The 25147-nt window shown below is 51.0% G+C and overlaps 1 protein-coding gene across 1 annotated transcript; it reads left to right on the plus strand.

Moving 5' to 3' along the window:
• Nucleotides 1–276: 276 nt before the first annotated feature.
• Nucleotides 277–22451, plus strand: CRLF2 (cytokine receptor like factor 2). The gene is made up of 8 exons (XM_070402677.1): nt 277–346; nt 2965–3067; nt 6173–6333; nt 7173–7306; nt 11242–11407; nt 13250–13355; nt 16808–16892; nt 21321–22451. The coding sequence occupies exons 1-8, from the start codon at nt 277–279 to the stop codon at nt 21597–21599; spliced, it is 1104 nt and encodes a 367-aa protein (XP_070258778.1). The 3' UTR covers nt 21600–22451.
• The last annotated feature ends 2696 nt before the right edge of the window (nt 22452–25147 follow it).

Genomic DNA, 25147 nt, shown 5'->3' on the forward strand with positions numbered 1-25147 from the left:
CGCCCGCCCCCACCCCCACCCCCTCTCCCCAGGCCCCGACCCCCCCCCCCCTGTGGTCTGCGTCCTTAGGTTAAGGTCATATATGCGAAGAGTCATCTCCCTTCGGTCATGTTACGTGAGCTGGTTTCCTGTAGTCACTTCCCTACTGTTCTCCCTGCCCTTTTAAAAAGCGGGGTGCCCTGCGCAGATGACCCAGGAACGCAGAGGGAGAGATCGGGGCGCACGGAGGGGCCACCCACCGCCTCCATCCCCCCTCCCTCCCGCCGAAGCCCCAGGATGACCTGTGCGCTCCCGCCTGGGGCGCCCGCGGCGGTCTTCGTCCTCCTGGCACATCTCATAGGAGCCGGTAAGGAAGGACTTGGGGTTCCTGGTGGCGGAAACCCCCTTCGTTTAAAACATCCCCCCCCACTTTTTTTGGGGGGGGGAGGGCGTTAAGGTCTCTTGGGCCAACTCACTCTTTTCTGCAGCAAATTGGCAAGGAGGTGGCTTTGGGGGCGGTGGCGCAATGGATAGGACGCGCGCAATGGAGAGGGCGCGCGCAATGGAGAGGGCGCGCGCAATGGAGAGGGCGCGCGCAATGGAGAGGGCGCGCGCAATGGAGAAGGCGCGCGCAATGGAGAGGGCGCGCGCAATGGATACAGCGCGCAATGAATACAGCGCGCGCCTGTGGATAGAAGGGTCCCGGGTTCGATTCCCGGTCAAGGCATCAGGTTGTAGGCTCATAAGAGGCTTGTGTGGGAGGCAGCTAATCGATGTCTCTCTCTCTCTCTCTTTTATGGATGTTTCTCTCTCTCTCCACTCTCTCTAGAATAAACCAATGGAAAGAGTGTCTCTTAAAAAGATATATTTTTATTGATTACCTTGGATGGAAGGGTGGCGGGTTCGATTCCCGGTCAAGGTATCAGGTTGTGGGATCATTAGGGGCTTGTGTGGGAGGCAGCTAATCAATCTCTCTCTCTCTCTTTCTCTCTCTCTCTCTCTCTCTCTCTCTCTCTCTCATGTTTCTCTCTCCCCCAACCTCTCCTCTCCGCTCTCCCTTAAATAAATCAATGGAAAAAGTATATTTAAAAAATATATATATATTTTTACTGATTTCAGAAAGGAAGGGAGAGGGAGAGAGAGAGAAACATCCATGATGAGAGAGAATCATGCATCGGCTGCCTCCTGCACGCCCCCTACTGGGGATGGAGCCCCCAACCCGGGCAGGTGCCCTTGACGGGAATCGAACCCGGGACCCTTCAGTCCGCAGGCCGACGCTCTATCCACTGAGTGAAAAAAAAATATATATATATATTTTAAAAAGAGCCATAGCCGGTTTGTCTCAGTGGTTAGAGCATCAGGCAGGGGACTGAAGGGTCCCGGGTTCGAATCCCGGTCAGGGCGGGTATCTGGGTTGGGACGGGTGTGGGAGGCAACGAATCCATGTGCCTCTCTCACAACAATCTCTCTCTCTCTCTCTCTCTCTCTCTCTCTCCTTCCCTTACATCGTCTCCAAAAATCAATGGAAAAATATCCTCACCTGAGGATTAAAAAAAAAAAAAACCCACAAAAAAAAAAAAAAAAAACAGGCTAAGGGTGCATCATCTTAACTGATTGCAGGATTCACTTTCAATGAAAAAAAAAAACACAAAAAACCCAAAAAACAAACAAAAAAAAGCAAATGATAAGCCACAGGTGGGCGTGTGCTGAGTTGAGAATCGGGGCGAATTTCTCCTACTTTTTTACCCTTCAAACAGGCAGATCCTCCTCCTCCTCCTCCTCCTCCTCCTCCTCCTTCTTTTTTCTTTCCTGACGCCAAAAAATTCTGATTAATATTTCCCCCGGAGGTGACATCATGCCACACCCGTGCCTATAAGTCACAACAAGGGGTGGGAATTAATTTTTCCTGCTAAGGGGCCATTTGGATATTTATAGCATCCGTCACGGGTCGTGCAAAAGTATCCACTTACACATCCGTTTGCTTAAAAAAAAGGAAAAAAAAAAAAAAAAAAGCCCTAACCGGTGTGGCTCAGTGGATAGAGCGTCGGCCTGCGGACTCAAGGGTCCCGGGTTCGATTCCCGGTCAAGGGCATGGACCTGGGTTGCGGGCACATCCCCAGTCGGGGGCGTGCAGGAGGCAGCTGATCGATGCTTCTCTCTCATCATCGATGTTTCTAACTCTCTGTCCCTCTCCCTTCCTCTCGGTAAAAAATCAATAAAATATATTTTAAAAGAAAGAAAATAAAGCAAAACTTAGCTGGCTAGCCTGGCCTGGGATGGCTCAGTGGTTGAGCATCGACCTGTGAACCAGGAGGTCCTGGGTTCGAATCCCGGTCAAAGGCACATGCCCGGGGTTGTACACTCGATCGCCAGCAGGGGGCGTGCAGGGGGCTGCTGGTCCATGATTCTCTCTCATCATGGATGTTTCTCTCTCTCTCTCTCTCTCTCTCTCTCTCTCCCTCTCCCTTTCCCTCTGAAATTAATAAAAATATATATTAAAAATAAATAAGTAAATGATTTGAAAAAAATATTGGCCTGTTATGTTTGGTCAAACATGGAATGAACTCATCTCTAATATCAAGTGATTTCTCGGGCCTCATACAGCCCACTGGCCGGACATTCCTATTCCTGGCAAGGTTTTCTCTGCCCTGATCCTGGGAGGCCTGTGTCCATTGGCTGGGTCATCCTTCCTTATTGATTGATTGATTGATTGATTGATTTCAGAGAGGAAGGGAGAGTGAGAGAGAGAGAGAGAGAAACATCCATGAGGAGAGAGAATCATGGACCGGCTGCCTCCTGCACGCCCCCTACTGGGGATCGAGGTCGCAACCCGGGCCTGTGCCCGTGACCGGGAATCGAACCCGGGACCTCCTGGTTCACAGGTTGACGCCAACCCCTGAGCCACTGTGTCATTTTTCCGACAAGATGCCGATGTCGCTTCACAACCCTCAGAGCCTCTCCCGCATTCGCCTGTTTTGACCCCAGGGGGCGCGTTCGAACATCAGATCATCAACTTTAATTTCGAAACCGTGCAGGTGACCTGGGACGCCAACCAGCCCCCGGGGACCAGCTTGACCTTTCTCTACGGGTGAGTGTCCGGGGGAAGGAAAAAAGTAAAAAAGCCGGGCCCTGTGTTAAAAAAAATATATTGTTTTTTAAAATATATGTACGTACCAGAGGCCTGAGGGATGGGGGCCGAAGCCGGCTCCCTGACATCCCCCGAGGGGTCCCGGATGGCGAGAGGGTGCAGGCCAGGCCGAGGGACCCCACGGGTGCACGATCGGGGCCGGGGAGGGACCCTGGGAGGGAGGGCTCCAGGGCGTGTCCGGCCCGTCTCGCTCAGTCCCGATCGGCCGGACCCCAGGAGCAAGCTCACCTACCGGTCGGAGCACCTGCCCCCTGGTGGTCAGTGCACGTCATAGCGACTGGTCAACCAGCCGACTGTCTGCCCCCTGGTGGTCAGTGCACGTCATAGCGACTGGTGGACCAGTCGACTGTCTGCCCCCTGGTGGTCAGTGCACGTCATAGCGAACAGGTGGGCGGCCTTAGCATATCATTAGCATATTACGCTATGATTGGTTGAACGACCAACCGGCCGAGCAGACACCTAGCATATTAGGCTTTTATTGTATAGGATTTCTATAATAATAGACGTGCAAATATGCTAATTAGACCAGACATCCTTCCGGACGACCTTCCAGATGAAGCCGGGGCAGTGAGGGAAGCCCGGGTCCCGGGTGCCAGAGGCAAGAAAGTGCCGGCAGCTGGGGGAAGGAAGGCCTAGTCTTGCATGAATTTTGTGCACCAGGGCCTCTAGTTTTATATATTTTTATTGATTTCAGAGAGGAAGGGAGAGAGAGAGAGAGAGAAACATCCATGATGAGAGAGAATCCTGGACCGGCTGCCTCCTGCACGCCCCCTACTGGGGATCCAGCCCACAACCCGGGCCTGTGCCCTTGACCGGGAATCGAACCCGGGACCCTTCAGTCCCCAGGCCGACACTCTATCCACTGAGCCACACCAGCCGGGGTCTGTCTTTGTCTTAGACCAGCGGTTCTCAACCTCCCTAAGGCCGCGACCCTTGAATACAGCTCCTCATGCTGTGGGGACCCCCAACCATAACATTATTCTCGTTGTTACGTCATCACTGTCATGTGGCTGCTGTGATGAATCGTCATGGAAACATCTGATCTGCAGGACGGATTTCCATGGTGACACATGGAACATCATGAAAGCACAGGGATCAATCACAAAAACAATATGTGATTATAGATGTGTTTTCCGACGGTCTCAGGCGACCCCTGTGCAAGGGCCGTTCGACCCCCAAAGGGCTCGCGACCCACAGGTTGAGAACCGCTGCACTAGAGCCTTATTCATCTTGAATCGTTTTTTTTTTTTCTTTCCAATGAATTTAGTATCAATTCTGTGAACCCTGGCGTGTGCTGTGTGGTCGGTTCCCCGTGGTTTGATAGCCCGTGAGATTAACGGGAGGCGTGCGCAGGGGAGAGACGTGAAGATGAATAGATTTCGAACACACAAGTCTCACGGGGGTGGGGGTGGTGGGGGGCAGATAAGGGCCCCAAATTTCCACGTGGGGACAGAGATGACTCACATGGATTTTCCAAGCACCAGCCCGTTCATGGATTACGGGACCTACGCTGTTTTATTTACTATTTTCTATTTAAATATATTTTATTGATTTTTTTACAGAGAGGAAGGGAGAGGGACGGAGAGTTAGAAACATCGATGAGAGAGAAACATCGACCGGCTGCCTCCTGCACGCCCCCCACTGGGGTTGTGCCCGCAACCAAGGCCCATGACCTTGGCCGGGATTCGAACCCGGGACCCTATGGTCCCCAGGCCGAGGCTCTATCCACTGAGCCACACCGGCCAGGGCTTATTTATGATTTTCTGTATAAATCTTTGTTGTTGAAAGAATTACATATGTCCCCTTTTTTCCCCGCTATTGATCCCCTCAGTCTGCCCCCCTGACCCCCACCCCCAGGCCCTCACCCCCAATTGTCCATGGGTTATACATTCAAGGCCTTTAGTTAATTATCTTCTCCCCACCCTCCCTCCCTCTCCCCCACCTTCCCTCTGAGATTCTAACCTTATTCTACACTTTAAGGGGGCAAATATTGATCTAGTCACAGCTTGGGTTTAAGGTCTATTTTTTTTTCTTTTTTCTTTTTTTTTTTTTTAAATCCTTACCGGAGATTATGTCTCCATTTTCATAATTTTTGTTTTATTTTACTGATTTCAGAGAGGGAGGGAGAGGGAGAGAGAGAGAGAGAGAAGGATCTATGATGAGAGAGAATCACGGACCGTCTGCCTCCTGCACGCCCCCTACTGGGGCTCGAGCCCGGCCAGTGTGGCTCAGTGGTTGAGCGTCGACCTATGAACCAGGAGGTCCCGGGTTCGATTCCCGGTTTAGGGCACAGGCCCGGGTTGCAGGCTCCATCCCCAGTAGGGGGCGTGCAGGAGGCGGCCGATCCATGATTCTCTCTCATCACTGATGTTTCTCTCTCTCTCCTTCTGCCTTCCCATCCGAAATCAATAAAAATATTTAAAAAATAAATAAATAAAAATATTTTTAAAATAACCATTAAGCCCTAACCGGTTTGGCTCAGCGGATAGAGCATCGGCCTGCGGACCGAAGGGTCCCGGGTTCGATTCCCGGCCAAGGGCATGTACCTGGGTTGCGGGCACATCCCCAGTAGGAGGTGTGCAGGAGGCAGCTGATCGATGCTTCTCTCTCCTCGATGTTTCTAACTCTCTATCCCTCTCCCTTCCTCTCTGTAAAAAAATCAATAAAATATATTTAAAAAAATAACCATTAAAAAAAAATCACTGGAAAAATATCCCAGGGTGAGGATTAATTATTATACATTCTAGGGGCCCGGTGCACGAAATTTGTGCACAGGTAGGGTCCCTCGGCCTGGCCGGCGACTGGTGGGGTGATCGGGGCCCCCCCAGCTCTCTCACCAACCGCTGCTCAGGGCCTGCGGGCTGGGGGCAGCTCCTGCGTTGAGCGTCTGCCCCCTGGTGGCCAGTGTGCGTCACAGCGACCGGTCATTCCGCCATCATGTCAATTTGCATATTGGGGCTTTATTATGTGGGATATGTATTATTTCCAAATACGTTCTCTGGCTAAATGGTTCTCTTTTTTTAAAAAAAACAACAAAACCCACAGATTTAAAGGAATGAACGTCAGTGAATGCTCCAACTACCTCCTTCAGAACGGACGCCGGGTTGGCTGCCTCCTGGTGGCCAAAGGCGATACGATCCTCAACTTTTCCATCTGGAATGGGACCCAGAGCCTCAAGGACAGGAGCCTGTGGATCGCCGATTACTGTAAGTGCCACCCAGAGGGAAAGCACTGCCCGTTCTCCTCCCCGATCGAGGGACCCCCGTGCTCACCCCGACAACAAAGACGCCAGCCTCTCGGAACGTTCCACGGCCAAGAAACTCATGCAAGTCGGAGGCAGACGGCAGAGGGCGCTGTGGAGGGTGCTATGGGAGAGGATCGGCTGCCTCTTGCACGCCCCCTACTGGGGAGGGAGCCCGGCCGGTGTGGCTCAGTGGTTGAGCGTCGACCTAGGAACCAGGAGGTCACGGTTCGATTCCAGGTCAAGGGCACATGCCCGGGTTGTGGGCTTGATCCCCAGTAGGGTGCGTGCAGGAGGTGGCCGATCCATGATTCTCTCTCATCATGGATGTTTCTCTCTCTCCTTCTCCATTCCTCTCTGAAATAAATGAAAATAAATAGATATAGATAGTTAGATGATAGATAGATAGATAAATAGATGATAGATAGATAGATAGATAGATAGATAGAGTTCTACATTGCCTGGCCAGTGTGGTTCAATGGTTGAGTGTTGGCCTAGGAACCAGGAGGTCCCGTGTTCGATTCCCGGCCAAGGGCACATGCCCGGATTGTGGGCTCGATCCCCAGTAGGGGCGTGCAGGAGGCAGCCGATTCATGACGCTCTCTCATCATGGATGTTTCTATCTCTCTCTCCCTCTTCCTTCTTCTCTGAAATCAATAAAAATATATTAAAAAAATAAAAATAAAGGAGGAATTAGCTCGGGCCGAAGAAGGCGATTCTGAGCAAACTGACCGCGGTCACTGGGGGACGAGGGGTGCCCTTCTGTGCACGGGTGCCCACCCCTGTGTCGTCCCCCCTCCTCAGTGAAACCCAACGCGCCGAGGGGTCTGCGCGTCCTGTGGCGGGAGGAAGCCGTGACGGTGGCGTGTCCCGACCTGCCCTGGAGGGACCTCCGGTACGAGGTCCAGTACAAGGGCCCCTTTGACGGGGAGTGGCAGGTGAGTGGGGGGGGCATCTTCTCGGGGCCCCTGTGATGGAACGTCCCCAGAATGCTAACTCTGAAGACACATGGAGATAGATGGATAGATAGATAGATAGATAGATAGATAGATGATAGATATATAAATAGATAGATGGATGATAGATAGATAGATGATAGATGATGGATAGATAGATAAATAGATAGATGATAGATAGATAAATAGATGATAAATAGATGATGGATAGATAGATAAATAGATAGATGATAGATAGATAAATAGATGATCGATAGATAATAGAAGATAGATGACAGATACATAAATGATACATAGATAATAAATAGATGATAGATAAATAGATTATAGCTTAGATAGATAGATAGATAGATAGATAGATAATAGATAGATAGATAGATAGATAGATAGATAGATAGATATAGATAGTAGATAGATAAAGGATAGATATGTAGATGACAGATAGATGATGGATAGGTAGATGGTGCATGGAAGGATGGATTCAATGTTGGATGAATGGATAGATGCTACATAAATACATAGATGATAAACAGATAATGGATAGATGATAGAAGATAAATAGATGATAGATAGATAGATAGATAGATAGATAGATAGAAGAGAGAGGGAGAGGGAGGAAGAGAGAATAAGTAAGAGAGAAGAAGAGAGAGGAAGAGAGAGGAAGAGAAATGGAGAAAAAGAGAGATGAAGAGAGAGAAGAGAGAGAGGTGGAGAGAAGACGGAGGAAAAGAGAGAGAAAGAAAGAGAGAGAGAGAGAGAGAGAGAGAGAGAGAGAGAGAGAGAGAAGGAGGTATTGAGATTTATTTAAAGGAATTGCTCGTGGATTATAGGTGCTCTGCCTTGGAACTGAATGGTGACCTCCTGTTTCTTGGGCTGGGTATTTTTCTTTGGTTGGTTGTTCGTTTTTTGCTGGTTCTTTTTTTTGAGGCAAAGAACTGGGCAAAAATGAGAAATTTACCCAAGATGTCCAGATGCCTGAGGGAAGGAAATTTTGTTCCAAGGACGAAGACAAAACGTTATTCCATCTATTCATCCATTCGTTAGTCATCTAATATCAATGTACACATTTATCATATGATCTATCATCTACCTGTCCATCCAGTCATCCACCCTTTAATCAGCTATTATCAATCTGTATATTTATCACATCATCTATCAAATACCTATCCATCCATCCATCCATCCATCCATCCATCCATCCATCCATTTATCCATCCATCCATCCATCCATCCATCCACCCATGCATCAATTCATCCATCCATCCACTCATCCATCCATCCATCCACTCATCTATCCAACCATCCATCCACTCATCCATCCATCCATCCATCCATCCATCCATCCATCCTTCATCCATCCATCCATCCATCCATCCATCCATCCATCCATCCACCTATTCATCCATCCATCATCCATCCATCCATCCATCCACCTATTCATCCATCCATCATCCATCCATCCATCCATCCACCTATTCATCCATCCATCATCCATCCATCCATCCATCCATCATCCATCCATCCATCCATCCACTCATCTATCCATCCATCCATCCATCCATACATCCATACATCCATACATCCACCTATCCATCCATCCACCCATCCATCCATCCACTCATCCATCCATCCATCCATCCATCCACCTATCCATCCATCCATCCATCCATCCATCCATCCATCCATCCACTCATCTATCCAACCATCCATCCACTCATCCATCCATCCATCCATCCATCCACCTATTCATCCATCCATCATCCATCCATCCATCCATCCATCCACCTATTCATCCATCCATCATCCATCCATCCATCCATCCACCTATTCATCCATCCATCATCCATCCATCCATCCATCCATCATCCATCCATCCATCCATCCATCCACTCATCTATCCAACCATCCATCCACTCATCCATCCATCCATCCATCCATCCATCCATCCATCCACCTATTCATCCATCCATCCATCCATCCATCCATCCATCCATCCATCCACCTATTCATCCATCCATCATCCATCCATCCATCCATCCACCTATTCATCCATCCATCATCCATCCATCCATCCATCCACCTATTCATCCATCCATCATCCATCCATCCATCCATCCATCATCCATCCATCCACTCATCTATCCAACCATCCATCCACTCATCCATCCATCCATCCATCCATCCATCCATCCATACATCCATACATCCACCTATCCATCCATCCACCCATCCATCCATCCATCCATCCATCCATCCATCCACCTATCCATCCATCCATCCATCCATCCATCCACTCATCCATCCATCATCCATCCATCCATCCATCCACCTATCCATCCATCCATCCATCCATCCATCCATCCATCATCATTCCATCCATCCACCCATCCATCCATCCATCCATCCATCCATCCACCTATCCATCCATCCATCCATCCATCCATCCACTCATCCATCCATCATCCATCCATCCATCCATCCACCTATCCATCCATCCATCCATCATCATTCCATCCATCCATCCATCCATCCATCCATCCATCCACCCACCTATCCATCCATCCATCCATCCATCCATCCACCCATGCATCAATTCATCCATCCATCCATCCATCCATCCACCCACCATCCATCCATCCATCCATCCATCCATCCATCCACCCATCCACCCATCCATCCATCCATCCATCCATCCATCCATCCATCCATCCATCCACTCATCCATCCATCCATCCATCCATCCATCCATCCATCCATCTATCCATCCATCCATCCATCCATCCATCCATCCATCCATCCACCTATCCAACCATCCACTCATCCATCCATCCACCCATCCATCCATCCATCCACTCATCCATCCATCCATCCATCCATCCATCCATCCATCCACCTATCCATCCATCCATCATCATTCCATCCATCCATCCATCCATCCATCCATCCATCCATCCATCCACCCACCTATCCATCCATCCATCCATCCATCCATCCATCCATCCACCCATGCATCAATTCATCCATCCATCCATCCATCCATCCACCCACCATCCATCCATCCATCCATCCATCCATCCATCCATCCACCCATCCACCCATCCATCCATCCATCCATCCATCCATCCATCCATCCATCCACTCATCCATCCATCCATCCATCCATCCATCCATCCATCCATCCATCTATCCATCCATCCATCCATCCATCCATCCATCCATCCATCCATCCACCTATCCAACCATCCACTCATCCATCCATCCACCCATCCATCCATCCATCCATCCATCCACCCACCATCCATCCACCCATCCATCCATCCATCCAACCATCCATCACCCATCCATCCATCCATCCATCCATCCATCCATCCATCCATCCACCTATCCAACCATCCACTCATCCATCCATCCACCCATCCATCCATCCATCCATCCATCCACTCATCCATCCATCCATCCATCCATCCATCCATCTATCCATCCATCCATCCATCCATCCATCCATCCATCCATCCATCCACCTATCCAACCATCCACTCATCCATCCATCCACCCATCCATCCATCCATCCATCCATCCATCCACTCATCCATCCATCCATCCATCCACCCACCATCCATCCACCCATCCATCCATCCATCCATCCATCCATCCAACCATCCATCACCCATCCATCCATCCATCCATCTATCCATCCATCCATCTATCCATCCATCCATCCATCCACCATCCATCCATCCATCTCTCCATCCATCCATCCACCCACCATCCATCCATCCACTCATCCAACCATCCATCATCCATCCATCCATCATCCATCTATCCATGCATGTATCTATCCTCTATATCAGCTACTTATCTACACATCTACCTGCACATCAGGTCACCGACCTTTCTGTTTGCTTTCCCTCCTCCAGCCAAAGGCAGAAAGAACCTGCAACGTGACCATCCAGGACTTGGACGCTGAGAAATGCTACTCCTTTCGAGCCAGAGTGACCACCACGATGCCCACCTATCCATCCAGCACAACCTACCCCAGCGACTGGTCGGAGGTGATCCACCAGCAGAGGGGGCAGCCACGAGGTAATAATGATCGTTCATCAACGATAGAACCACAAATTGGCTGCCTCCTGCACGCCCCCTACTGGGGATCAAGCCCACAACCCAGGCATGTGCCCTTGACTGGGAATCGAACTGTGACCTCCTGGTTCATAGGTTGATGCATATTGGAGAGATGGATGAATGGATGATGGACAGATGGATAGATAGACAGATAGATGCATGTTGCATGGAGGAATGGATGGATGGATGGGAGGAATGGATGGATATATGGATGGATGGACAGATATTGGATAGATGGATGGATGGATGATGGATGGATGATGGATAGATGGATGGATAGACAGATAAATACATGTTGGGTAGATGGATGGATTGATGATGGATGGATGGACATATGTTGGATAAATGGATGAATGGATGATGGATGGATGTATAGACAGACAGATACATGTTGGGTAGATGGATGGATCTATGGATGATGGATGGATGAATGGATGATGGATGGATGGATAGACAGATATTGAATAGATGGATGAATGGATGATAGATGGATGGATGGATGGATAGATAGACAGGTACATGTTGGGTAGATGGATGGATGGGTGATGGATGGGTGGATGGATGGATGGGTGATGGATGGGTGGATGGATGGATGGATGATGGATGGATGGATTGATAGACAGACACATGTTGGGTAGATGGATGGATGATGGATGGATGGACAAATATTGGATAGATGGATGAATTGATGATGGATGGATTGATAGGTAGATACATGCTGGGTAGAGGGATGGATTGATGATGGATGGATGGATGGATGGATAAATGGACAGATATTGGATAGATGGATGAATGGATGATGGATGGATTGATAGGTAGATACATGCTGGGTAGAGGGATGGATTGATGATGGATGGATGGATGGATAAATGGACAGATATTGGATAGATGGATGAATGGATGATGGATGGATTGATAGGTAGATACATGCTGGGTAGAGGGATGGATTGATGATGGATGGATGGATGGATAAATGGACAGATATTGGATAGATGGATGAATGGATGATGGATGGATGGATGGATAGATGGATGGATGGATGATGGATGGATGGATGATGGATGGATGGACAGATATTGGATGGATGGATGGAAGGATGATGGATGGATGGATTCGTAGACAGATACATGTTGGGTAGATGGATGGATGGAACAATATTGGATAGATGGATGAATTGATGATGGATGGATTGATAGACAGGTAGATACATGTTGGGTAGAGGGATGGATTGAGGATGGATGGATAAATGGACAGATATTGGATAGATGGATGAATGGACGATGGATGGATGGGTGGATGGATGGATGGATGGATAAATGGACAGATATTGGATAGATGGATGAATGGACGATGGATGGATGGATAGACAGATACATATTGTGTGGATGGATGGATGGATGGATGGATGATGGATGGATAGACAGATAGATCCATGCTGGGTAAGTGGATGGATGGATGGATGGATTGTGGGTGGATGGACAGATATTGGATAGATGGATGAATGGATGATGGATGGATAGATGGATGGATGGATGGATAGACAGATAGATACATGTTGAGTAGATGGATGGATGGATGATGGATGAATGGATGATGGATGGATGGATGGGTGGATGGGTGGATGGATGGATGATGGATCGCTGATAGTCGATAACCGAAAGCCAGTGTGTGGGGCCTCCACTCCCTGACCCGTGTCTGTCCCAGGACCCTTCTCTCTTTCCAAGATCCTCCCGACCGGATTCAGGACGGACTGACCCACTTTCCCGATGAAAACTAACCGCATCTCCTTCTGCTCCGCCTCAGATTCGTGCCAGGAGGAAAGGGTGCTCCCCAAACCCGTTCTGATTTACGGCCTGGCCACCCTCCTGCTCCTGCTCCTCCTCCTCCTGTGTGTGTGGAAACTCCGGAGGTAAGGACAGCCCTCGCGTGGGGTCTCGACAGACACACAGACTTGGGGGAAAGAGGAAAACTATCCAATACAGTTATTTAGCGGAGTGTCCCATTCCTACACTGCTCGACCCATTTAAAAAATATTGATTTCAGCCCTGGCCGGTGTGGCTCAGTGGATAGAGCGTCGGCCTGCAGACTGAGGGGTCCCGGGTTCGAATCCGGTCAAGGGCACGTGCCCAGGTTGCCAGCTCGATCCCCAGTGGGGGGGGGTGCAGGAGGCAGCGGATCCACGATTCTCTCTCATCATGGATGTTTCTCTCTCTCTCTCCCTCTCCCTTCCTCTCTGAAATCAACAAAAATATATTTAAAAAAATATTGATTTCAGCCCTGGCCGGCGTGGCTCAGTGGATAGAGCGTCGGCCTGCAGACCAAAGGGTCCCGGGTTTGATTCCCAGTCAAGGGCACGTACCTACATCTGTGCATCCATCCATCCGTCCATTTATCTATCCATCCATCCATTTATTAATCATCTATTATCAATCTATATATTTACAGAATAGAGGCCCAGCTCACGAAAACGTGCAAGACCCCAGACCCGTCACGCCGGCGAGACCCATTAATGCATTTCCTGGTGACTGGTCGTTTGGTCATTATGGCTTTACGGCCACTGGTCTTTTATAATATAGATTGGGATCTATTCCATTTCTATGTATTGATCCATCCATCCATCCATCATCCATCCATCCCTCCCTCCCTCCCTCCCTCCCTGCCTCCCATCATCCATCCATCCATCCATCCATCCATCCATCCACACATTACATATCTATCTATGTATCTATCTATCCATCTATCTATCTATCATCTATCTATATCTATCTATCATCTATCTATCTATCTATCTATCTATCTATCTATCTATCTATCTATCTATCTATCATCATCTATCTATCCATCTGTCCATCGTCCATTCATCCATCTATCAATATGCATCACCCTAGGAACCAGGAGGTCACGGTTTGATTCCTGGCCAAGAGCATACACCCGGGTTGTGCGATTGATCCCCAGTAGGGGGCGTGCAGGAGGCAGCCAGTCCATGATTCTCTCTCATCATGGATGTTTCTCTCTCTCTCTCTCTCTCTCTCTCTCTCTCTCCATCTCTGAAATCAATTTCAAAAAAATGACAAAGAAAGAAGACGCAGGAAGGAAATGAACGGTAGATAAAGGTTTTCTGGGTAGAACTCTCTCGACGTCACCTCCGTGATAACCCTCGCGCTTCATCCCCTGATAAGGGAGAAGGGGGTGCCCCCGACAGACAGAAACTTCCTTTGCAAAAAGGAAATATCGACGCCTTGTTATCAGGCCGGGGGTGGGGGAGGGCAGAGCGGTCCCCTCAACGGCTTTCGGCTAAAAAGAATCGATATTCCAATCATCAATATTTGGGGTGATATTGTAACAAAGCAATCCATGGGTCCTGGCTGCCTGTCACTACTTGAACCCATATTTTGGGGGGATTTTTTTGGTTAATCTTACCCTGAGGATATTTTTCCCATTGATTTAGAGAGAAAGAGAGAGAGAGAGAGAGAGAGAGAGAGAGACACGGATTGGTTGCCTCCTGCACGCACCCTGACCATGGCCAGGGATCGAGCCAGCAACCGAGGTCCGTGCCCTTGACCAAAATCGAACCCGGGATCCTTCGGTCCCTAGGCCGACGCTCTATCCACTGAGCCACACCAGCCGGGGCTAGTTTAAAAGTCTTCATTTCAGCCCGGCCAGTGTGGCTCAGTGGTTGAGCATCAACCTGTGAACCAGGAGGTCCCGGGTTCGAATCCCGGTCAAGGGCACAGGCCCGGGTTGTGGGCTCCATCCCCAGTGGGGGGGCGTGCAGGAGGCGGCCGGTCCATGATTCTATCTCATCATCGATGTTTCTCTCTCTCCCCCTCTCCCTTCCTCTCTGAAATCAATAAAAAAAATATATATATTTTTTAAAAAATGTTTTTATTTCAGGCCCTGGTCTGTGGTGACTTTAGGTATCTGAGTTGGCAAGGCCGCCATGCAGGCCTCCCTTGAGCTGGTCAGGGTAGCACATGGCCCCCTTTTTGTCCACAATTCTGTACACACTAGAGGCCCAGTGCACGAATTTGTGCACCAGTGGGGTCCCTCGGCCTGGCCTGCGGGATCGGGGCCGGAACCGGCTCTCCGACATCCCCCGAGGGGTCCCGGATGGCGAGAGGGCGCAGGCCAGGCCGAGGGACCCCACGGGTGCACGATCGGGGCCGGGGAGGGACCGCGGGAGGGAGGGCTCCAGGGTGTGTCCGGCCCGTCTTGCTCAGTCCCGATTGGCCGGACCCCAGCAGCAAGCTCACCTACCGGTCAGAGCGTCTGCCCCCTGGTGGTCAGTGCACGTCATAGCGACTGGTCAACCCATCGACTCTCTGCCCCCTGGTGGTCAGTGCACGTCATAGCGACTGGTCGACCCTTCGACTGTCTGCCCCCTGGTGGTCAGTGCACGTCATAGCGACTGGTCGACCGGTCGACTGTCTGCCCCCTGGTGGTCAGTGCACGTCATAGCGACTGGTCGACCCTTCGACTGTCTGCCCCCTGGTGGTCAGTGCACGTCATAGCGACTGGTCAACCCATCGACTCTCTGCCCCCTGGTGGTCAGTGCACGTCATAGCGACTGGTCGACCGGTCGACTGTCTGCCCCCTGGTGGTCAGTGCACGTCATAGCGACTGGTCGACCGGTCGACTGTCTGCCCCTGGTGGTCAGTGCACGTCATAGCGACTGGTCGACCGGTCGACTGTCTGCCCCCTGGTGGTCAGTGCACGTCATAGCGACTGGTCGACCGGTCGACTGTCTGCCCCCTGGTGGTCAGTGCACGTCATAGCGAGCGGTTGAGCGGACTTAGCATATCATTAGCATATTATGCTTTGATTGGCTGATCGGCCGACCGGACGACCAGACACTTAGCTCATTAAGCTTTTTTTTTTTAAAATACATTTTATTGAATTTTTTTACAGAGAGGAAGGGAGAGGGACAGAGAGTTAGAAACGTGGATGAGAGAGAAGCATCGATCAGCTGCCTCCTGCACGCCCCCTACTGGGGATGTGCCCGCAACCCAGGTCCATGCCCTTGACTGGGAATCGAACCCGGGACCCTTCAGTCCGCAGGCCGACGCTCTATCCACTGAGCCACACCCGTCAGGGCAGCACATTAAGCTTCTATTCTCCAGGGGACCACACCCCACTGTCGGTGTGGGCTTCCCCCGCTCGCTCAGGTTGGGGTGCCTGTTGGGTATAAATTGGGGGGGGGGGGGTTAGGACGGCATCGACCTTGAGACCGAGGACAGAGTTCCCTGTGGGGTCTGCTTCTCTGAGGTCGGAATCCCGTCACCCTCAGGCCTCGGAGGGGCACCCCGCCTTCTCCGGGGAGTCACCCCGTCTGACCCCGTGTCCCCCCCGTGTCCCTTTCAGAGTGAAAAGGCTGCTGATGCCCAGCGTTCCGGACCCCAAGGCCACCTTCGCGGGGCTGTTCGAGTCCCACCACGGGAACTTCCAGGTACGAGCCACCTGCCTGCGTGGGCTGACGCCGTGGCCTTCATCACGGTCTTCTATCTCCCCCCCACCCCCTGCACCATTTTAATTTCTATTTAAAATAATTTCTCTTTCTGGGGGGTGGATTGTGTTTATTTCTCCCCCCCATCCCCCCAGTCTGTGGACCTGTTTTTATTTTATTTTATTTGTTTATTTTTAAAGTATATTTTATTAATTTTTTACAGAGAGGAAGGGAGAGAGAGTTAGAAACATCGATGATGAGAGAGAAACATTGATCGGCTGCCTCCTGCACGCCCCCCACTGGGGATGTGCCCACAACCCAGGTCCATGCCCTTGACCGGATTCGAACCCGGGACCCTTCGGTCTGCAGGCCGACACTCTATCCACTGAGCCACACCGGTTAGGGCTTTTTTATTTTTATTTTAAAAATACATATATATATATATGTGTATACACACACACACACACACAAGAGCAGTGGTTCTCAACCTTCCTAACGCCGCGACCCCTTTCATACGGCTCCTCATGTTGTGGGGACCCCCGATTTCATGGTTACAAATGGAACATCATGAAAGCACAGCGATTCATCACAAAAACAATATGCAAAAATCAATAAAATATATATATATTTATTTATTTTAAAAAATATATTTTATTGATTTTTTTACAGAGAGGAAGGGAGAGGGATAGAGAGTCAGAAACATCGATGATGAGAGAGAAACATCGATCGGCCGCCTCCTGCACACGCCCCCCCACTGGGGATGTGCCCGCAACCCAGGTCCATGCCCTTGGCTGGACTCGAACCCGGGACCCTTCAGTCCGCAGGCCGACGCTCTATCCACTGAGCCACACTGGTCAGGGCCAATACAATATATTTAAGGAGGCCAATGCCTTATCCATTAGGCGACTGGGGCTTCCAATACAATATATTTAAAAAATTAAATACATATATATATATGTGTACACACACACACACACACACACGCACATATCCTAGAGGCCCAGTGCATGAAATTCGTGCACTGCTAGGGTTCCTAGCGGCGGATGGCTGCCAGCCGATGCCTCTCTCCCTCCCTCTCCCCAGGCCGGCCCCGCTCCTCGGTCGAACTCCCGGACGTACTCCTGGTCCAGGGACAATTTGCACCGGACCCTTTTATTATGTAGGATATATCATGATGGGTTGATTTCAGAGAGGAAGGGAGAGACAGATAGAAACATCCACGACGAGAGAGAGAGAGAGAGAGAGAGAGCCCTGGGCGGTGTGGCTCAGTGGATAGAGCGCCGGCCTGGGGACTGAAGGGTCCCGGGTTCGATTCCCGGTCAAGGGCACAGGCCCGGGTTGCAGGCTCGATCCCCAGTAGGGGGCGTGCAGGAGGCGGTCGATCCATGATTCTCTCTCATCATTTTTTAAAAAATTGATTTCAGCCCTAACCGGTGTGGCTCAGTGGATAGAGCGTTGGCCTGTGGACTGAAGGGTCCCGGGTTCGATTCCCGCTCACGGGCACGTACCTTGGTTTCGGGCACATCCCCAGTGGGGGGAGTGCAGGAGGCAGCCGATCGATGTTTCTCTCTCATCATCGATGTTTCTGACTCTCTGTCCCTCTCCCTTCCTCTCTGTAAAAAAATCAATAAAATATATTTTTAAAAAAATTGATTTCAGACAGGAAGGGAGAGGGAGGGAGACAGAAACATCCATGATGAGAGAGAATCATGGACCGGCTGCCTCCTGCACGCCCCCGACTGGGGATCGAGCCCACAACCCTCCGGGCCTGTGCCCTTGACCGGGAATCGAACCCGGGACCCTTCCGTCCGCCGGCCGACGCTCTATCCACTGAGCCACCCCGGCCAGGGCTCCCACCGACTCTTAAAAGCCCATGTGCTCCCCAGGCTCCCGCTCAAGTGCCCTTGAACCTCTGTTGATCTCATAGCAGCTGCTTGTCAGTTTTTTTTTTTTTTTTTTTTTCCGTTTTGGTGAGAGAGAGAGAGAGAGAGAGAGAGAGAGGCTGACAAACAGCCTGTCTCTCAATCAGCCCCAGGGATCAAGGCCTCCCGTCCCCTTTGATCGTCTCAGGAAGCCGTGTTCCTCCTGCAAACCCAGCCCCGGCCCTAACTTCCTCTTTGCAGCCCCAGCTGCTGTCATTGCATTGCATTCACTGGGGGACCTGCTGAGGCGGTTTGGGGGGCTCAGCTGGTGGACAATGGGGGCCAGGGGCCCGGCCCCCACCCCGGGGAGCCCAGCAGAGGCTGGAGAGGCAGCCGTGGGGAGAGATTGGCCCATTGCCTGGGGCTCCAAACATCACACATTCACCCTCTCTCTCTCCGCCCTGCAGACCTGGCGTCTGAGGTCTGAGATCCAGGAGTCCCAGGGCCCCCCCATTTCCCTCCCCTGGGGGCTCCAGGGAGGGTCCCTCCTCCCTGTCTCAGCGTCTGGGTGTCTCCGGGGCTGGTGGCCGCCTCCCTCCCTCCCTCCCTCCCTCCCGCCTCTGCCTCCATCGGCCTCCACGTGGCTGCGGCTCCTCTGTTGTGTCCGACAAGAAGCCTTCCCTCCATCCCACCTGCGACATAAATTCATTTTCTGTAAAAAAAAATTTAAAAAAATATATAATTTTTATTGATTTCAGAGAGGAAGGGAGAGAGAGAGAGAAACATCCATGATGAGAGAGAATCATGGACCGGCCGCCTCCTGCACGCCCCCGACTGGGGATGGAGCCCGCAACCCGGGCCTGTGCCCTTGACCGGGAATCGAACCCGGGACCTCCTGGTTCCTAGGTCCACGCTCGTCCACTGAGCCACACGGGCCCGGCAGGAGCCAGGTGAATATTTTGAAATACTTTTTTAAAACCTATTTGGGTGTGAGGGACATACAAGTAACAGAAGGGTGAAGAAATAAAAAAACAAACACTTTTCTGGACACTCTTAGGTTCTGTGCCGGGGGTGTGTGAATTAAACGGACAAAAGACAGATTAAAAAGATGAAAAAGACAGAGGAGCCTTAGCTGGCGTGGCTCAGTGGATAGAGTGTCGGCCCACGGACTGAAGGGTCCCGGGTTCGATTCCCGGTCAAGGGCACATGCCCGGGTTGCGGGCTCCATCCCCAACCAGTAGGGGTCGTGCAGGAGGTGGCCGGTCCATGATTCTCTCTCATCACTGATGTTTCTCTCTCCCTCTCCCTTCCTCTCTCTCTCTCTCTCTCTGTAAAAAAAATCATTAAAAACCTGTTTTCAAGCAGGAAGTTCCCCGTGGGTTGGGGTGGGCGTGGAAGGGAGAAGAGAGAGTCTTTGTAAATGGAAATTTTCTGCAAAAAAAGGGGAAACTCGTGGCAGAAGGAGGACCGGCCGTTGCTGCTGCGGTTGCTCTTAAAAAAAAAATAAAATAAAATAATAATAACAGCTCGAAATAACCCTCCAGTCCAGTGGCCTGTTGGGGGGGGGGGGGGCAGGTGCCTATTCCCTTGAGGGGAGAGAGGAGACAGGGCCCTTGTGTTGGTATCTTTATGCTCAGGCCACGCCCATTTTATTTTATTTCTTTATTTTTTAAAATTCTAAGTGGTAAGAAAGCATGATATCATGTATACATACATATATATTTATATATATATATAGAAAGAGAGAGAGAGAGAGAGAGAGAGAGGGGCCTGGTGCATGAATTCATGCACTTGTGGGGTCCCTCGGCCTGGCCTGCGGGATCTGGTCGGAACCGGCTCCCCGACATCCCCCGAGGGGTCCCGGATGGCGAGAGGGTGCAGGCCAGGCCGAGGGACCCCACGGGTGCACGATCGGGGCCGGGGAGGGACGCGGGAGGTTGGCCAGCCGGGGAGGGACCGAGGGAGGGAGGGCTCCAGGGCGTGTCCGGCCCGTCTCCCTCAGTCCCGATCGGCCGGACCCCAGCAGCAAGCTCACCTACCGGTCAGAGCATCTGCCCCCTGGTGGTCAGTGCACGTCATAGCGACTGGTCGATCAATTGACTGTCTGCCCCCTGGTGGTCAGTGCACGTCATACCGACTGTCGATCAATTGATTGCCCCCTGGTGGTCAGTGCACGTCATAGCGAGCGGTTGGGCAGCCTTCGCATATCATTATCATATTACGCTTTGATTGGTTGAATGGCCGATCAGGCAACCGAACACTTATTATATAGGATATATAAATAAAAACATTATTATATATCTATATATATAATAAAGTTTTTATTTAATTCAGAGAGAAATGGAGAGGGAGAGAGAGAGAAACATCGATGATGAGAGACAATCATGGGTCGGCTGCCTCCTGCACGCCCCCCACTGGGGATCCAGCGCGCCACCCGGGCATGTGCCCTTGACCAGGAATCGAACCCGGGACCCTTCAGTCCGCAGGTTGACGCTCTATCCACTGAGCCACGCCAGCCGGGCTGTGCCTCGGTTTTCTTGCCTTTGAATCGCAATGCGTGTCCCCACAGGAATGGATTAAAGACACGCAGAACCTCACCCACTTGCAGAAGGTGGAGGACCGGGAGCCGGAGGATGTGCTGATCGAGGGCTTGGAGGTCCAGCCGCCCAAGCTCGAGGCCGAGACTCCTGGGGCCACGATGACCGGCCCCCCGTGCCTGCAGACGGTGGAGAAGGAAACCCCTGGGGCGCCCACCCAGCTCCCAGGCCGGCCCCCCCAAGGCGAAGAGGTGCTCGCCCTCGGCGGCTTCCGGTTTACGATGAGTGACAACTGTTATGTGATGTTCTGAGGGGCTGCGAATTAAAAGCCGGCACCTCGTCTGTGTTGACAGGGAAAGACCGAGGGGAACTTGTTGGCCTCTCAGGACTCACCCCCATGAAAGGGGGCACCCCGGAACAATATTGCCAACATTTTGGGGGTCACTAGAGACCCCCCCACCTGATTGGGCCAACCAATGTGTTTTACCCCTCACAGGCGTCAGTACTCAAGAGGTTGAAGGCGGATTCGTTGGTGGGAGAGGATTAATTAGAGTATTTTTTTAAAAAAATACATAAACATTTTATTGATTTCAGAGAGAGAAAGAAAGAGGGAGAGAGAAACATCATTGATGAGAGAGGATCATGGACCGGCTGCCTCCTGCACGCCCCCTACTGGGGATCGAGCCTGCAACCTGGGCAGGTGCCCTTGACCGGGATTCGAACCCTGACCTCCTGGCTCCTAGGTCGATGCTCAACCACTGAGCCACATGCACGGCTGATGTTTTCACGTAAATCGAACCATTTTATCTCGGATTCTTTGTCACCGGGGACCCTGTAACCAGCGAGGATGGGGCCATTGTTTCCTCCGGAAACTCTTGTTTTTCTTCCCAAATTCTCTCAGTTGCTATTCTTCCTTGTCTGGGAGGGATTTGAATTCATGAAGGTTCTGGGAGGTCGTTCCAAACACCCACCCACCCCTGCCAATCCCTATGGAGAGTGTATGTCACGGTTTTTTATTTTTATTATTATTACAAGAGGCCCCGGTGCACGAATTCATGCACCAGTGGGGTCCCCTCGGTGCCTGGCCTGCAGGATCGGGGTGAAACCGGCTCTCCGACATCCCCCGAGGGGTCCCGGATGGCGAGAGGGCGCAGGCCAGGCCGAGGGACCCCACCGGTGCACGATCGGGGCCGGGGAGGGACGCGGGAGGTTGGCCAGCCGGGGAGGGACCGCGGGAGGGAGGGCTCCAGGGCGTGTCCGGCCCGTCTCCCTCAGTCCCGATCGACCGGACCCCAGCAGCAAGCTCACCTACTGGTCGGAGCGTCTGCCCCCTGGTGGTCAGTGCACGTCATAGCGACTGGTTAACCATTCGACTGTCTGCCCCCTGGTGGTCAGTGCACGTCATAGCAACTGGTCGATCAATTGACTGTCTGCCCCCTGGTGGTCAGTGCACATCACAGCAACTAATTAACCATTGGACTCTCTGCCCCCTGGTGGCCAGTGCACGTCATAGCAACTAATTAACCATTGGACTCTCTGCCCCCTGGTGGCCAGTGCACGTCATAGCGAGCATTTGAGCATCCTTAGCATATCATTAGCATATCACGCTTTGATTGGCTGAACGGCCGACCGGCCGACCGGACGGACACTCAGCACATTAGGCTTTTTATTACAGAGGATTATTATTACTATTATTTTTTTTTTCTCATCGAAATAAAGAGAAGAAAGAAAGGGTTTGTCACGAGAACTCTGGTGAGGCCGGGACAGAGCGCCGATGTCCCCGTAGATAGAGGAGAACACGTGTAGGTTTATCTGCCCCGGTGTCTGGAAGGTACAGGAAGTTTCTAGATGCTTCTGATCTCGCTCGGTAGCTTGCGTGCGTGGAGGTATTGTGTTTTTTTTTTCTTTTATTTTCGTGTTCTCCCTGCAGGTTTGCAGGAAATAAAACGCTGACACACCTTGGACCTGTGTCTGTGTGTGTGTGTGTGTGTGAGCTGTGGTCATTGGGGAAATGCAATTAGAACAAAAAAAAAGATATTTCACGGTCCACCCACCCTCCCCTTCTCCCCCCAATAAAAACCCTTCAGGACAGAACATTGGGGACCAAACATTTTAGGGGTGAAATCGCCCCACACGGGGAGGCCCTGTGCAGGGCGGACCACCCACCCACTGGGAACCTGCAGACACAGAAGAAAAATAAAAATAATCCCACCGTGTTTTGGGACCAAATAACCCCATTCCGTTCCGGGTGTCGAGGTGAAATGGTGAATTTTTTTCTCATATTTTGAGGATTGTGTCGGTTTTGGAATTTGGGGGCACGGCCTTCTGGTAGGAAGAGGGGAGAAAGGGTGGGAGTGTCTTTGTCCGATGACCTCATGTCGGGGTGGGGTTGGGGGGTGCTGGCCGCTGGGCCAGGGTCAGAAGGTGGGGACGGGGACCCCATAGGGCAGGTTCTTGGGGTTGGGCCACTCGGCTGGACCCAAATCTTTATTTTATTTTAAAAATTGTGTAACGTAATTAGCAAAGCCTTTTTCTTTCTTATTTATGTATTTTAAAAAGAGAGAGAGAAGCAGGGAGAGGGAGAGAGAGAAACATCCATGATGAGAGAGAATCACGGACCGGCTGCCTCCTGCACGCCCCCTACTGGGGATCGAGCCTGCAACCCAGGAATTATTTTTTAAAAATATATATTTTTTATTGATTTGAGAGAGGAAGGGAGAGGGAGAGAGAGAGAGAAACATCAGTGAGGAGAGAGAACCGTGGATGGATCGGTTGCCTCCTGCAGGGGATCGAGCCCGCAACCCGGGCAGGTGCCCTGACCAGGAATCGAACCCGGGACCCTTCAGTCTGCAGGCCGATGCTCTATCCACTGAGCCGAACTGGCTAGACCTGCAGCCAAATATTTATTTAAAAATCTTTTTGTGTGACTTAATTAGCAAAGCGTTTTCTCTCTCTCTCTCTCTCTCTCCTCTTTCTCTTTCTCTCCCTTCCACACCAACCCGGTTTTAAAAAATATTTTTTATTGATATTTAGAAAGAGAGGAACGGATAGAGAGATAGAAACACCCATGACGAGATAGAATCATGGACCGGCTGCCTCCTGCACGCCCCCTACTGGGGATGGAGCCCGCAACCCGGGCCTGTGCCCTGAGCAGGAATCGAACCCGGGACCCTTCAGTCCGCAGGCCGGCGCTCTATCCACTGAGCCACACCGGCCAGGGCTCACGCAGCTCAATTTTAAAAAGATTCCAGGGGCCCTGGCGGGTGAGGATTAAAAAAAAAAAAAAAAAAAAAGAAAGAAAGACAAATGGATCCTCGTTGGAATGAAAACTTCCAGGGTCTTTGGGAGGCACCGTCATAGCATCTCATCACCTAGGAGACGGGATCCGGCCCAGGACCAAGCCTTTTGTTGAGGCTTCAATCATGCAGAACAAGCAGGTTTTTCATACAGTTTGTCCCCAAATTCACGCAAGTTTTGGATTCTGCGTGAGCATGAACAACAAGAACAAAAATAAAAGCCTGATTTGACTCGGTTGATTGAATCAGATTCTAATATCTGTTGCCCTTGGATGTCAATCCCTTCGATTCGATCAGCATCTCCAAGGACCAATGACGGCCCAGGAGCAGGGACAGGGAAGACCCATGAAGATCGCGGCTTGGCGTCTGTGCCAGCAAAGCTGGGGAGGCCACTGACCCGATGTGCTGTTCCACACATAACCCTAGACTGTGTCCTTTATGAATCAATAAAAAATTTACAATTTTTATTGATAAACCTGTGTTTTCCATCAAAATTACTTCTTGCGTGAATTTTGGGACACCCTTTGTATATATACACTGTATACATATCCCATGCTCAAAGG

Source organism: Myotis yumanensis, unplaced genomic scaffold (genome assembly GCF_028538775.1).
Source record: "Myotis yumanensis isolate MYYU_CA2020_CCGP unplaced genomic scaffold, mMyoYum1.0.hap1 SCAF_24, whole genome shotgun sequence".
NCBI classification, from domain to species: Eukaryota; Metazoa; Chordata; class Mammalia; order Chiroptera; family Vespertilionidae; genus Myotis; species Myotis yumanensis.

Coding starts and splice junctions, on each gene's coding strand:
- CRLF2 (XM_070402677.1), top strand. CDS start 277: ATGACCTGTGCGCTCCCGCCTGGGGCGCCCGCGGCGGTCTTCGTCCTC. Junction 6,334..7,172: donor CCTGTGGATCGCCGATTACT/GTAAGTGCCACC, acceptor CCCCCTCCTCAG/TGAAACCCAACGCGCCGAGG. Junction 13,356..16,807: donor TGTGTGTGGAAACTCCGGAG/GTAAGGACAGCC, acceptor TGTCCCTTTCAG/AGTGAAAAGGCTGCTGATGC.